The following is a 15,219-nucleotide window of genomic DNA, read 5'->3' on the forward strand; positions in this document are numbered from 1 at the left end:
AGCAACTGACACTCCAAAGTTGAGAGATAAAAGAGATTCTGTTGTTTTTTCAAGAACATGTGTTTCAGGATCCTGACTAGACTTCACCCTCCAAATAGAGACCCAGTTTTTCTGAAATGCTCCAGTCAGATCCTCACAATGACCATGCCATTTAAACCTATTGCTACTTGTCAGTTACTTTATTTGTACGTGAAAAGCATGAAAGAGCCCCAGGTCTATGTGACCATTTACCAGCCTATCACACAGAAAGGAACAATGCTTACAATGTGTGAAAAGCTTCCCCTAAAGAAACAGCTTCTTTTTTCTTGCAAAGCTCACACTACTTCAAGCCACAAGTTAGATAAGGGCATCATGGAGGAAACCGGTTGAGAACATCTGTAACTTTTTACTCTCACTGTTCTCCTTTGCTCCCATGCCGCAAATTGTTACCATCTCTCTGAGGATGGCTGCCAACCCCATGCCACAGCTGGTACAAGGAGCAGGACAGATGCTTTCTAAATGTTTTGCCTCAGTGCAGTGTCCCAAGCCAAGTGAATCCCTCACTGCTGCTTTTGGCAGATGACAGAAAAGAGTCTCCTCGTTGACACAAGTGTGCTTGAGCTGTGAGTGCATCCTGACAAGGAGTGAGGAGGAACACTGGCATCAGCTGCCAGAGATGTCAATTGTCATTGTCCATCTGTATGTCAGTGCTTGCAGGATTTTTGTCAGGAAACTGAGCTTATCTTAGCTTTTAAAAGTTTTTATTTTATTGGTTTCTTCTTCATTTGAGAAACATTTAAATAACGAGAAAAAAGTAGCTTTTCTCAGACCTATATCTAACTGGACTCATGCTAGAGCAGTATTTTGATGTAGTGTTAGCTGTTTGGGAATGCTGGTGTGATTTAGAAACAAAATCCAATATTGAAAATAACAAAATTGCTAATATTAGAAAATGGGGTAGAGAAAGATGTTCAGTAGACATCTTCACCTAGAAAAGTGTAGTTACCTGCTGTATGTGGTGTTTTAATACATACTTAAGTTACATTTTACAGGCAAATATAAAAAAGGCTTCTTGTCGTTAAGATTTTATAATCATAGTTAGATTAAATGCATGCTAAAAATTCAAAAAGCCTAGACATTAGTAGAATAAAGTAAGCTTCTACTAGTGAGATGTTAACAATACATATATTTTATTTCTACCACTTCTAGGTATTCATCAGTGGTCTATGATTTTATCTGGTTACCATTTGCTTAATTCAATAGGAACACCTTCTTAAATAATGTTTTAAAACAGTTTATTAAAAAAGCTGACAAGAACAGAACCACTAGAATATACAGAATTAAGTAGAACTTCTGATAAGTTCTTCTTCTTGCACTGCTTTTCTGAAGCTGCATAGTGTCTTCTATATTTAGGAAAGAGAGAATTAGTAGTTTAGAATTAGAAACTCAATTTTGGCAGTCTAAGTGGTATGAAATATAGGGGGTTTGTGGTTTCTTTGCCATAAAATATTAATGGTTAATTTAATGTTTCTGTACTGCTCGTCAGGTACAGCCCTTCCGTGTTTGCAGGTAGGCAGGGGTCAGCATGTGAGGAAGGAAGGAATTGCAAAGACAACAAATGTAATATGTTTGTTTGACTTCCAATACAACCTCAGTGTCAGAAAGATACAGCTGAAATAAATAAAATTTGTTCTAACATGTGGCATAGCCTTTACTGATGATTATCAGGCACTCTTTAATTTTCCATCACAGCCTCCTGGTTGAGTTACCAAGTTGTGTTGGCCAGTGAAGGCATACTAATAAGATAGAACACTAAAGAAAAGATAGAGGTGCCAGGAATAAAGTAGGGAAGGAAGCTGAAACGTGACGGAAGGGCACATCAGCAGGAACCCAGGGCTTACATCCTGGATTCTCAGCTGGTATTGAGCTGATTCCAGCAGGATGTGTTTAAGTCATTTGGTCTATTTCCTGAGCCAATTTCAGCATGCCTAAGGGGATCCCAGATATGCTGTATGAAGGCATGATGGGAAAACTTGTTCTTTCCCTGCTAGTTCTGCTGTTCTCATTTATTGATCTTTCAGGTAAACAGTGCTTAAAGAGAGGTAGCCATCTCACACCATCAGAATTAATCCATTAATATACTTTTTGAATGGTCTCAACTATGAACATTTATTCAGGTTTCTAAAGCATTTGTCTTATGTCCATGGCTGACTTCAGCAGAAGTTCTGAAGAACACTGTATCACTGTTCTTTTAACTGAAATGGTGCAGTTTTCATATTACAGTCTCTTGCTTCAATTCGTGTTTATAAATAATCTATATACAACAGGAGTAGAGAGTGACTTTTTACAATATACACTAAAAAGGAAAGTTTTCCTTTAGGAAAAGGAGTAAAGAGATAATGCACCTTGTGAAGATGAGTGATTTTACATGCAGGAGATGTTCAGTGTTGGGAAGAACCAAACAGTTCATTAGCTTTTCATGTGTTACATTTGACAATGCTTTCTATGTGAATTGTCCAATAAGGCATTTGTGCTCCAAATACTGTAAAATGTTGTTTCACCTCCAAAGAGCTATAAACTTGTCATAGTCAAATGAGCAAAGAAGTTGTCCATTTTATCTCAAAATTTTATTTCCTATGTCTGTGTGAGTGGTCCAACAAAACCATTGCTGTAATTGGAGCTCAGCTAGAGGTCTTGAAATTTTCAGGTGTTCTGGTTGTAGTTGGTTGAATTGTAAGCTGTATTTGTTAGCTCAATCCTAACTGTGATTTGGCTCTGCTTGAGTTAGTAACATCCAGGCATATGTATGTGCAACATGGAATCTGAACATCCTCAATGGTGCATATTTCCTGGAAAAAATAAGAGATCGGTCAAAAGGATACAGCAAGAAGATTATAATGCTGAGTTTTCCTGCTGTCCTGTGACAAATATTTTTCAGTCCATCACTCCTTGATTCTCTGACATCCTGAGAAGCAGAATTTTACTTAAGCTAATGTAGGGGAGGACTAAGAGTTTTTGCTGTGGACCCTGGCTTTTTAGTCTTGGTTCACTGTGGAGTACTACAGAGTTTATTTTTCAGGTAGCTTTCCATTGGGGGATTTAGCAAGTACCGTCATTTGCGTTTCTCCTGCGTCACGGGAGCTTTCTTCATGATGTGACCTGGCAGCACTTGAAATTGATACACTCACTTGTCGTCGCAGTATTTTCAGTACAGTTCTCTTGTATCCTTTGCATGCAAAGAAATAGATGAAAGGATCTAGGCAGCAGTTAAAATTCATCAGAAATACAGTATAGTGGAGTGACTTCTGGAAAATTTTCGTTTCACTGCACGAGGGTTCTCGCTGAAGTTTCTTAATCATGTGTTGTATGATTGCAACATGATAAGGAGTAAAGCATATTATAAACACTATAATTACGAATATGATTGTATTGATGGCTTTTTTGTTTATCCCTGATTTTTCAGTCAGTGGATTTTCCTTGGCTGTTTGAAAAAGTTTGCAGCTGATTTGAGTGTAGCAAAATAGAATAATCCCCAGAGGAATAAGGTACCCTATTAAACAGGCAGCAAGAAGTATAAGTGGTAGATGTTCTATTTTCTCAAAGTTTGGATATTCCATGCATGTAGTCCTTTCATTTTCTTTCTGTGACATGGATTGTATAAGTAATGGGAAAGTTTGACTGAATACAAGAAACCAGACAAAGACACAGATGCCCTTGGCATATTTAATCCTTCTGATCTTGTATCGGAAGGGGTGGACGACAGCGAAGAACCTGTCGATGCTCAGGCACGTCATGAAGTTGACGCCTGCGTAGGTGTTGATGTAGAACAGGAGCGCGGTGATTCGGCACAGCGCCTCTCCAAAGGGCCAGTGGAAGCCCATGCCGTAGTAGGCGATCCTGGTTGGCAGGGCAATGCAGAACAGCAGGTCGGAGAAGACGAGGTTTGTTGAATACAGGGTAGTGGAGTTGATCTTCTTTCTGTTTTTAAAGATGACGGTGAGGGCAATGGTGTTTCCAAGCACCCCAAGGATCAAGATGGAGCCGTAGAAGACAGACAATAATATCCGTGCTGTGTCTTTGTGCTCGTATAAGTCACAGGTGGAAATGTTGGTCTCAGAGGCTGTGAAAAGGTCCATTTCTGCCACCACTGTTGTTGCAGGAAGCTCAGTAGACCTATCATGAGAAAAAAAAAACAACAAAAGGGAACATTTTGTAAGAAATGCAGATAAACTACTTCTACGTAACAATGGAGAGCCTCTGTTGCAAAATAAGACTAAAAAAATGAAATGAAACTTAATTGCTGTGAAATACTTTTCAAGACTCTATCTGAAAACAAACAGATGCCTCCTTTTGGCTTTTCTGTCTTGTTCCCAATTGCCTCTCTAATAAAGAAAACCAGACAGGGGACAGTGTAGTAAACCAGGGATGTAATATATTTAGAAGTAAAGTCTATAGATGCTCAGGAGTTGGGAGACTGTTTAAAGCACCTTGAGGGGAAAAAAGAGTCTGAAGAAATTACATGAAAAAGCATCAAATGGAGTCCCCAAGGATTAGACAAGCAGACAAAATGTTTTAAATATGTTTACATAATTTTAAGGGAATTTTTGTTGCTAAAAATTCAGACTGTGATGCTTTAACTTGTTTAGAGAAACATTTATTTTCTCAGCACTCTTACCATATTGACGTTATAATGGAATCACAGACTAATTTAGGTTGGAAAAGACCTTTGAGATCATAGATTCCAACCACAACTTGTTTAATTCTAGTTTTAAGAATTGGCTTTTGGAATCTAATTCAAATATCGTTGCATACATAAATTCTCAAGACTACTACTTTAATCACTCTTTAGTGACCCTGCTAAAGAGAGAGAGTGCAGGTGAACTATTTTATACTTTGTCAGTTTAGTAGATTTCAGAAATAGTTTCATCTGTACAGTCATAAGTAGCATAGAAGAGTTGCAAAGTGGCAGTGATTTGGGGGGCTAAAAAATATTTTAAAATGATCCAGCAGAATTTCAGAAATGGGAAGAACCCCATTCTGTTGATACTGCTCAAGGTGCAAATATTTCCTAGGTCTGCTGTTACCTGACAGTTGTGTGGGTAAGCATGAAGCTCAGAAAGGATGGGGCATCTCATGTTACTCCTCAGGCAGCTGTTCTACAAAAGGGTGCCTTTTAGAGGCCCCATTTATGAATTTAAACAGCAATCAAAACAAGATTGCTTCTGTTTTAACAAAGATTACTACCTGAAGATAAAAGCTGTTGTAATTAGAATTTTGAGTCTGTCTTGTACCTTTTATAAACGTATCTATGTTATTGCTGAGGATCTGTCATTCAACACACGATATTTACAAGCAACTGTATCCTGTTGCACTTGCAAAAACTCTTTCTGGGAAATACCTCTCAATTTTAAGGGATTTAAATCACATATTTTAGAAAGCATTCATTATCCTTGTATTAACTTGTGAAAGCATTTAAAGGCTAGTATTTTCTTTCATGATTTGAGGAGATTGTACTGCTTATTTCAGGATGTTCACAATTAATGGTTCTCTGTAAATGGTAAACCTGCAGATAGTGGATGATGTGTATTAAAATATGTAAATTAGTTACCTTACATGTTTAAGGAAGAGATTTGACTTCCAGGTAGTACATTAAGTGTGTGTTTGCTGCATTCCATAGATAGGAGGGAAGACAGGTGAGTAATTTCTGACTGACAGATGTGCAGTGTTCTGATTCTTAGGTATTTGTAAAGTAAGTGCTGTCTTTCAAGACATGGGGATACTGCATTCAGGGTTGTATGTCAAATCTGAATTGGGAGTTCTGTGCCTTGAATAAAGGAACCAATCTGGTAAATAACAGTTCCAACTGTAGTGCAGGTTTAGGAATGTCAGTAATTTTATATTAGTTAATTCTGCATTGTTCATGCTGTCTTGGTGTTAGTGTGTTTGGTGATTGATTAATGCAGTAGTTATTACCCTGAGCATAGTTCTGGTTTGATTTCCTCCCATCTTTTCCCTTGTAGAAGTTTTTAGGATGGATTTTGTTTTACCTAAGTGTAACAGGCTTTGCTTAAAATGGTGTGGGTTGTGTAGGTACCTGTATATGAGTCAGTGAGGTATTTTGTTTTATTTCTCATATTTAAATGCTTCTAATTTTTGTTCACACTCCCAGCATCACATCTATCTTCTATTAATCTCTTTCTTGAAGTTTAGTTAAAATAATTTTGTCAACATATTTAGGAAAGGATAATCTAAGATTTGTGATAAACAATTCAATTGCAGTAACTAGCTACAGCATATTAAGTGCATGAGGTTTTTTTTGCTTTAAAGTTGTAATAGTTTAGATTCAAAAAGAGTGCACATAATTGTCCCATCCATTCATATGTCTTTCTAGTAAAATGTAGAATATCTATTATACAAATATATTGAACCATAGTTTAGGAAGAAACCTGAATATTCAGTAAAATGTGTAATTTTTTACATCAAGAGTAGAATTTCATAAATTGCATGTTACCTAATTTTGTGCTATGAAGTTGGATCTTTAATGTAATAAATTAATCCAGAACTTGTTGTTCAAAACAGCCTGTTCATCCTCACATATTAGTGTGGCTATATTGAGAGGGAGTCCTAGCTGAGACAAGTGTTTGTGTCTATCCATGGTGCTAGCATGGATATATGTTGGGAGCAGTTCCATGGCAGGACAAACTGGCCACAAATGGATGAGAAGAAAGCTGGAGAAGCACAGCTCATGGATCTTCTGGGGCAGCGTGCAGTCAGCCAAGCTGTGCTCTTTGGCAGGCTCTTCTGCCTGCTGTGGGAGTCAGCCCTAGGGGCAAAAAGTATTCTTTTTCATCCTCTGTTATCCCCAAAATATTTTGACTGTTAATGTAGGGAGCATATTTTACAATGCTGTAGATTACTATTAGTGTTTTATCTACCTGTAGGTATGTGTGGGCATTTTTGAGAGCCACCAAGGTGTTTAGGTGCTACAGTACCTGAATATATTCATTAAAAAAAAAAAAAAAAAAAAAAAAGGAGAGATTTTAGCTGTTTTGTGGCCCACACAGATGATAAAGTTGATAGCATCCATCATAATGTGCATCACCCAAGCTGTGATAACTTCTTTGTACTTCTGAACTCTAATTGTTTTTGGATGAACTCCATTCATCTCAGCAGGTATTTTGCATTTTCTTTTCTTCCTGAAAAGTGTCTGGACTATTAAGTAAGATAACATCTTTTTTAAAAAAACCTACTCCTTGTGTCAGGTTGCTCTTTATTTCTTGACAGCAATCCTGAGTGATCCACTTACACATACAACATATGACATCCTCTACAGAATGTATCTAAAAAAAGAACATTTTGAATACTTTTTGTGAGTTTTGTATTATTGGAGAATAAATTGAGAATGCTACATCCTTATTGCTGCAAACCTCAAATTAGCTGGACATGACTCTGTTTTAATGAGCTGTGTGCCTGAATAGCTTATGAGAACATGGCCATGTACTGTCCCAAATCCAGATGCACCAATGAATTTAGAATCACTCTAAAACTCTAGAATCACTACTAAAACTTTTGCTCTTCTAGACTATTGGATTAAAGACCCTTCCAGTGGCTTTCTAGGTTTATTAATTATACTACTTTGAAGTATATACTTGGAAGAAAGATAATATTAATATCCCTTACCAGTTTGGTTTTTGGCTTAGAGTTACATGCCAAAATGTTAAGGTATAAAGTATTGAGAGTTCCTGTCAGTATATCTGTATTGTAAAGAAGGCTGTTCAGGTGTTCACATTTTCTGAGTCTGTAAACACTCAGTGACACAGACCACTTACTCAGTTAATGTAATCTTCTGTGTAGTTTAGATTATATTATTTTAGTTATTGTGTATGTATTCTGGTAACTTTTCTTTTAAGCATACTTTCTATGATGCTGTTTGTCTTGGAGAACTGAAGAGAAAGCAAATTACCCTTTTGCACTCTAGTCTTTGGTCAGTACCTCTCTGTTAAAAAAATGTGTGTCTCTGTCTTATATGTCTCTAAAATTAATTTGGAACTGCTGTTTTCATTGAGTCTCTTTACAGAATCTCATGGTTTAGGCAATTCGAGGTAAGCTTCTCAAATATTTCACTACAAGGTGAAATGGTCCTGTGATGTCTGTTCAAACTGCAGCTGTGTCCCCCACAGGACTTGGGGTTCCAGATGCCTCTTGGTATTACTGTGCCTGGAGGCAAACTCACCACTCCATCCCTGCCTTTTCTGCTCAGTGCACTATGTATGCAAGATAGAGCTGTGTAGCAGTGCACTGGGAGTTTGTGAAGTTAGGTCACTCTGCTCCAGGAGTATTTCTGTGATTCACTGTCATAGGATATCTCCAGTGTAAGGGCATGGCCATTGCTCTCTGCTTTGACCTGGGAGGACCTTATGCCTGGGAGAGTTTAAAATTAATTTTACTGTTAAATACTATGCCCAGGCTTGCAACCAGTGCAGGTTGGTCTATAATGTTCTTTCCCTTGCCATTTTCAAGTCTTAGGACTATATTTGCATTTTTGACCAGCAAATTTCTTTAGTCAGTTACTTATGAGGTTTGTTAGCTAGGCAGCTGCTAGTCTGTTCTCTGTGGTTCTTGATGTTTCATGCCATAGCATCCATCTGGGGGAAAAGTTCACAGCACAATGGCAAGCTGCTTACAGAATCTAGCATGTCTGAAATCTGTGCAGGTGTCTTTCTAAACTGATATTGTAATCTCATCAAAGAAGGAAAAATAGCTTGTGTGGGAGATGCATGTTGTGTGAAAACATTTGACTGGCATCAGTCATTTGTTTTATGTTTATACATTTGTTTTGTGTTTAATCCCCACAGCAAAAGGTGTTTGATGAACAGGATAGTGACCCCAGTCTGGAAGTTCTGTGTAATCCAAACCTCTGCTTCACAAACATGTTTGTGTGTGATGAGCTTTGTATGTAGTATCATAATATTACATACATTTAACTGTTAAGAAGAATAGATTTAAGCTGTGAGCCAGCAGTTGCAGTTTTGCACCTTAGATTACATGGGTTGAGACTGTGTGCAAGCAGTGGTACAAAGCTCTCTCTGTATGCTAAATGAAATTTATTCTTCTCATCTCCTGCTTTTGCGGAGGAGCACCATCTGTCTTTTCGGCAGAACAGGGGACATGTAGAAGGCTTTTACTCTATTGTAGTCTAATGTGTGATTTCTCTGTGTCTCTTCATAATTTTCATTCTTTGAAGATGAATCCCTGGTCCATTTGTCCCTGGTCCAGTTGCTAATTTAAGGATACTAATTATATTCTTGGAAAGGCACAGCATTAGAAAGATCTCTACCGGCTTTTGCTACACAGTATGGTTTAATCACTATGAGATGGACAATATTTCCTTAACAAATCATATTGAGGGTTAATGTTGTTTTTCTCTGCTTAAAGAGTATAAATTATTTTAAAGGAATGGTCAGGAAAGAGACTTCTCTTCTGTGCAAGATTCTCTGATTTTACAGTTCTCTATAGATATAATCTGTGTAGGTCTTACATTGTTTTAAAACAGAAGAAGATGGGAAATATGCAGTGCTGTGTTTTTGTAGGTTTGATTTTTTCCTTAATCTCAAAACTATTTTTTTTCCTGTAGAGCAGTCATATTTACTGTTTGTATTTCAGTTTTACTGTACAGGTGATCTCTATTGTGGAGTGTTCTCTGTTTGAGAAAAGGGCTTGATTCAGCTAAGCTATGCGTATTAAAAAGTGTATGTGCTGCATTGCATAGCAGAACACCTTGTTAAAATAGAAAGAACATATACCTAAGGTGCATAATATGGCATGTGTGGACTGGCAGCTGGGGACTGCATGTAGTTTAATAAAAGCTGAGGCGAGAGACAGACATGTCCTAAAGCTTCCTCTTTCTTTCTAACACTTTAACACTCATATGCTTCTAGTGCTGTTTGTTAATTTCTGTTCAAAAGCTGTTGAGGTTTGTGTTCTAAAGGCCAGTGAGTCAGCCTAATGACCTGAAGATTGAGTCCTCAGGTCACAACCCACAGCTAATTTTGATGACAGTTTCCAGGCTACTGCCTTTATCCCTCTTTGATATAGATCCAAATTTGTTGGCATAGTAAACCCAAATTTGTAACACACATGTCAGAGAATCCCAAATATTGTCTTAACAGTGTCTTAAATTGTCTTAACAGTGGCTATAAAGAATGAGAATATTCTTTAGTTGCTTAACAGAATATGCAAGTGCACAACACTGTGGTATCTTTATATAGTCTATAGTCTATTACTATAGATTTTGTATGACAGTTATATTTGGTGCTAAAAATAATATAAACTACAGTAAGTGAGATGGAAATAAAAGGAGTTGAGTTGAAGTGCATAACTAATTAAAGAAAAAGTGGAATTCATTTGAAGGGTGCACCCTGGTCTTATCTGTTCGATCTCTTTACAAGGATGATGTGTTCTACAAAAAGTGTGAGACCTATCTAACATAAATCATCTCTGCCTAAAATACATACTGATTTAGAGAGCTGTACTGATGCTAAGATGATTAACTTCCCTTCAGTTTACACTTGTTAGGTATACCAAATGTAAAAAGGAGAGAGCCTAAAACTGGAGCAAATAAGCAGAATAATAGTGTGAGCCACTGAAAATTGTGTTCTTTCTAGCAGAAGAAAAAAGTATTCAAATGAAGATTTGTATTTTAGTACTGGAAAACATGCACACCTATTTGAGTTTGGGGTTTTTTTCTGAGTTGCATGAAACCCATAAAGGTATAATATTTAATTTTCAGATTTACAGCTTCAGATTATAGCTTCTGTATTAAGTTTATTATTCTCGGTACATGCTCCTGAGTCTTTTGACCAGGAAAAACCCAATATTTGGGCTCTTAAAAACTAATTGCCAGGTAAATTTTCAATTGCCTTGTGTCTTCAGGAGCAGCCATGAAAACGTTAGACAGATCTCTTGTATTTTATGCTCAAAGGCATGTACTCTCTCTTACTTTTTAAGATAAAACATAGTTTAGTTACTGTCTGTTGAACAGTCTGTCTTGTTTTGCCAGTATAATAGGAAAAATGTATCCTTTTAAATTGGGAGTGCACAAAAGAGGTGCACAAAAATCATACTACTTGTAATATATCTAAATATCAGTAATAAGGAGAAAGATACTTGGTCATTGCAATTCAGAAGAAGAATGCCTTCTAAAAACCTTGAAAGAAATGTGCACTAGAAGTTAAAAGAGGAATTACCTCATAAAACTTTGCACTCTTAAAATGCTCTGTTGCAATGTTCAGACATGAGAAGAGTGAGAAGTTTTCAAGCTGATAATAAAGGCTGTTTTCATAGACAAGAAATGCATGTGATAAAAGCAAGCTATGCATTCACAACCCAGTATGGATTTGTTTTAAGGCTTTCTCTTACTATTATTCTGTGAGGTTCAGTGACTTTAGAGCTTCAGTGCTTCCTTTGTTACTTCTACCTTTACTTCTGCACTGGTATAATTTGAATTAGTGTTGCTAAAAATTTGCCTAAGTTGAGGCAGTATGAAATGTTTTCCCTGTGATTGTCAGAAGGCTGTACTATGAGAAAGGAGTTGGAATAGCTTGTTGATGCTGTAGATCAACAGATCCTTTAAGTGGAAACTAACTAGCAGCATATTAATATGGGAATATAAAATATCAGAGAATTTCTTCCATGGGCCTTTCCCATACAAAGCTCATTTATCCTTACTACCACATGAAAATATCCAATATAATGCAAAAAAGGAAATATTTCTGGAATTGTTTGCTGTTGCTCAGTGGCAAAGGAAAAAAGTAAAAAGTTAGTTCTTTTCTGTACTTACATCTCTGTAGCTTCTTGGATCCTCTGAGCAGTTAAGGGCATTGACAGGATGGCCTGACTGAGAAGGTTTACCCTTGCACATTGTTCTCAAGAGTGATTACGTGAGTCTTTTGTGGGAGGGGTGGGGTTTTTTCAAGTGCTTCAAAAAATACCCAGCCCTGATTTGCTGCCTACTGTTTTATGGGATGTGAAAGCATCTATTTTAGATCCTTTTGCAATTAGTCTGCTCAAAGAGAGTAATTAGAAACAACACTTCCACCTCCCCCCTGAAGTTACGCACTGCTGACTTTCACAGAAGGGACTTTACCAGAGGTTTACTTGAGTAATTGCTGACCGACTAAAATCCCTCTCGTCTGAGAAAAACTTTGTTTATATTCCATCTGCATGTAAAAATACTTTAACTTACAGCAAAGAGCTGTGTAATCAGTACATACTTAGAACAACTTCTTACCGAGGAGATCTGATGCAGCATGAGGAAACCTCAAAACTGAGACATACCGAGATGTGGTGTTAAAGAAGACGCCTCAAACGCCTGTGGACATTCCCAGCACGGTTTTAGTATCATAATGATGAGGATTTACAGAAATGCCTTTCAAAAACGTATGAGGGAGTTAAAGAACTCTGGGACTTTGAGAGATTAGTAAGAATGTCTGCCTTTGTAAGCTGTTTATTACATTTATATGTAGTAGTAATAATAATAATAATAATAATAATAATAATAATAATAATAATAATAATAATAATATAGTATAGTATAGTAAGGTAAATACATGAAAGATAAAAAGCTTCTAAGACACAAACCTGATTTCCCTAAAATAATATTGACAAGAATGAGTGGCTAAGGAGTAGGAAAGGAATGGAATGTCAAATTTTGAGTTAACCCATTTGTACCTGAAATAACTTTGTTTCTGGGTGAAGAAGTCTTAATGTAAGAGGTAAATTTTGTGTTAAGAGGGTTTTGGAGTTCAGAGGCAGATGGAAAATCCTTTTGTTTGCTGTTAGAGGTTGTGGTTGAGAGCTACCTGGGCTTTTCCCCAAAAACTGATACTGATCATTCATGACTGCAAAGGAGTGTTTCATGACCTCATTTGGTGACCTAATTTTAAACAACCAACAAGGCATGATAAGGCTATTTTTGGCAGGTCCAACCCATGCAGAGTGCAGGATGCCTCCTTGGAAATGTTGGGGCTGTGTTCACAGCCCAGGTGTTGGCTGACATTGTAGTGGTTAAGGTGTGTAGAGAGATAGGATCTCTGCTAATACGTCCATCTCATCAGAAAGCCTCAAGTAAACACAGATCTAATGGCAAAGGTACTTTGTATTATAGGAAATGTTTTTGCTATAGCAGAACATAGAGCCTTGTGAGCTACTTTTGTACTTACTTGGAGCACTTGGTAGAGACTGTACACTGATTTTTCTGCTGTTGAACTCCCATTGTACATATTACATGATTCCCCTTAGATGCCAAAGAGCTGAAAGGCTCTATCTAGGGCTTTCAGCTCCTCAGTCTTAATGGAGCATTCATCTTCTAACATCACATTCAGAAAGTCTTTGGGAAAACTTACCAGTCTTATTCTGGACTTTTTTTCCTTACTTGTTTTTGAATAATTTTTTAATTTTTCAGCTTTATCAGAGACTAAAATTGCTTTCAATGAAGTAATGAGAATTCAGGACTGCTTAAAGGGAAATCGCACAGGGAACTTGCTTCATATGTACGCAAAGTGATACCACAGTGTGGTTCCGTGCCCAGTGCCCAAGGTCTGCTGTGGAAATGGGAAATTTTGAGATACGCACTCATGTCTTTGCTCAAGGGCTGACATTAGTACCCCAGCTTCTTATGAAAGGAAATGTTTGCTTCAGAATTGTTTTATCATTATAAAACAACGGCAGTATGTGTTTCCTGCTTTGATCGGATAAAATATTGCCTTCCTTTGAATAAGATGCAGTACTAGATTGTACCCTTTGAGTCACACTGGCGTACTAGCTACCAATCCAGCCTAGCATGATGATAAATTAAATGTTCTTTCACTAACTGTTTATCCTTCTAGCTGTTTGTTTTCTGTCTGATACAGCTGCTGTTGGTCCAATATCTGTTTGACTGCTCCAGGATTTGAACATGTAAATTAACAAATTGCTGTGTTTCAGAAAGTGTTTCTGTTTACCATATATGTGCAGACATACATTTGTGTTTACCATGTATGTGCAAACACTGTTCAGATTTCGGCAGACAAGGTGAGGAACATGGAACCCAGGTTACAAAATATATTGTTGGATAGTCTTGGCATTAAAAATTAAAGCTTACTTTAGGATAGGTATCTGACTTGTGCCTTCATGAGGGGATTGTAAGCTGTTGGTTAGATGGTTAGTCTCAAATTTTCATGAACTGCAAGTTGCATGGATTCTGTGGGGATATCCATGGACAGGAGGAACCTTTCTTTTCACCTCGAGATGCATTTTTAAATTTTTCTCTGCATTCTTACTGCTTTCCTGTGAAATGTTGGCATTAGCTAGTGAGTACTGGCTAACAAAGCCTAAGGCTTTTGCTGCTATTGAGAGACCTCAGGCAATGGGCTGTCCTGCTCATGTGTAGTGAAAGAATTGGGTGCAGTAGGTGAGTCCTTTGAGTCCAGGACTCTAGCAGGTAGAGGAACAAAACCATCAAGGGTAGTCACATTCCACAGAGTTCATTAATTTTAAGGAATGTTTTTGTGAATATTTAGCATCTTCAGAGTAAAGGCTGGAACCTTAAGTGTAATGTGGCAGTGTTTGGACTGACTGTAGGAATGCAGGTCACTGAAGTGACTTAGTAACTTGAATTGCAAGTGTCCTGCTTGCGTGCCTGTATAATCTGCAGCTGTTTTTATAGGTGATATTTTTAGTCCCCCCAAAAATATGTGGTTGTGAATTTGTCAGTTTAATGGTTTTTTGGAGAACTTGAATGAAGAAAAACACAGCCCAGCAGTTAGTAAGTGTAGTGAGTCATTATGAATAAAATAGGTTATTTCTGCAAACTTAATGCCACAGAACTTCTATTGACAGCAGCAAGCATTTTTGCAGAAGCTACATTTATTAAGCTTTCTAACCCTTTGTTCATGCATTTTAGAACCATTTTCCTCTGTTTTGTATATATTTTCCTCTGTATTTTGCATATATTTGCTAGTGCTAATCATTTATTTTAATCTGCATTTAATAGTCACTCTTTTAGACTTTAAATAGTATATTTCTCTTGTAATATGTATCTGCTCCTGATTTTTCCTTCTCAGACAATTTTTATATCTCTGACTTATTTTTTTCAAGAATATTGTTTGTATATGACTTTTTTTTATTTCTTTTTACAAAACCAATGTCATAGATTCATATGATGTCGAATGTTCCTATCTTGTCACTGTGTTTCTGTTTCAC

The 15,219-nt window shown here is 37.1% G+C and overlaps 2 protein-coding genes across 2 annotated transcripts in view; one reads left to right on the plus strand and one right to left on the minus strand.

Annotated features, from left to right (window-relative positions):
• Positions 1-15,219, plus strand: part of UBAC2 (UBA domain containing 2) — an 88,060-nt gene that overhangs the window by 38,677 nt on the left and 34,164 nt on the right. The gene's annotated exons all lie outside the window — the stretch shown is intronic.
• Positions 3,048-11,859, minus strand: GPR183 (G protein-coupled receptor 183). Its single transcript, XM_054271561.1, has 2 exons — positions 11,819-11,859; positions 3,048-4,152 (listed from the first exon to the last, which is right to left on the minus strand). Exons 1-2 carry the CDS (start codon positions 11,857-11,859, stop codon positions 3,048-3,050), a joined length of 1,146 nt encoding a protein of 381 aa, XP_054127536.1.

The sequence above is a fragment of the Melozone crissalis genome, unplaced genomic scaffold (assembly GCF_028551555.1).
Source record: "Melozone crissalis strain CALT ecotype California unplaced genomic scaffold, PUWL_Pcris_2 ptg000013l_1, whole genome shotgun sequence".
NCBI lineage: Eukaryota > Metazoa > Chordata > Aves > Passeriformes > Passerellidae > Melozone > Melozone crissalis.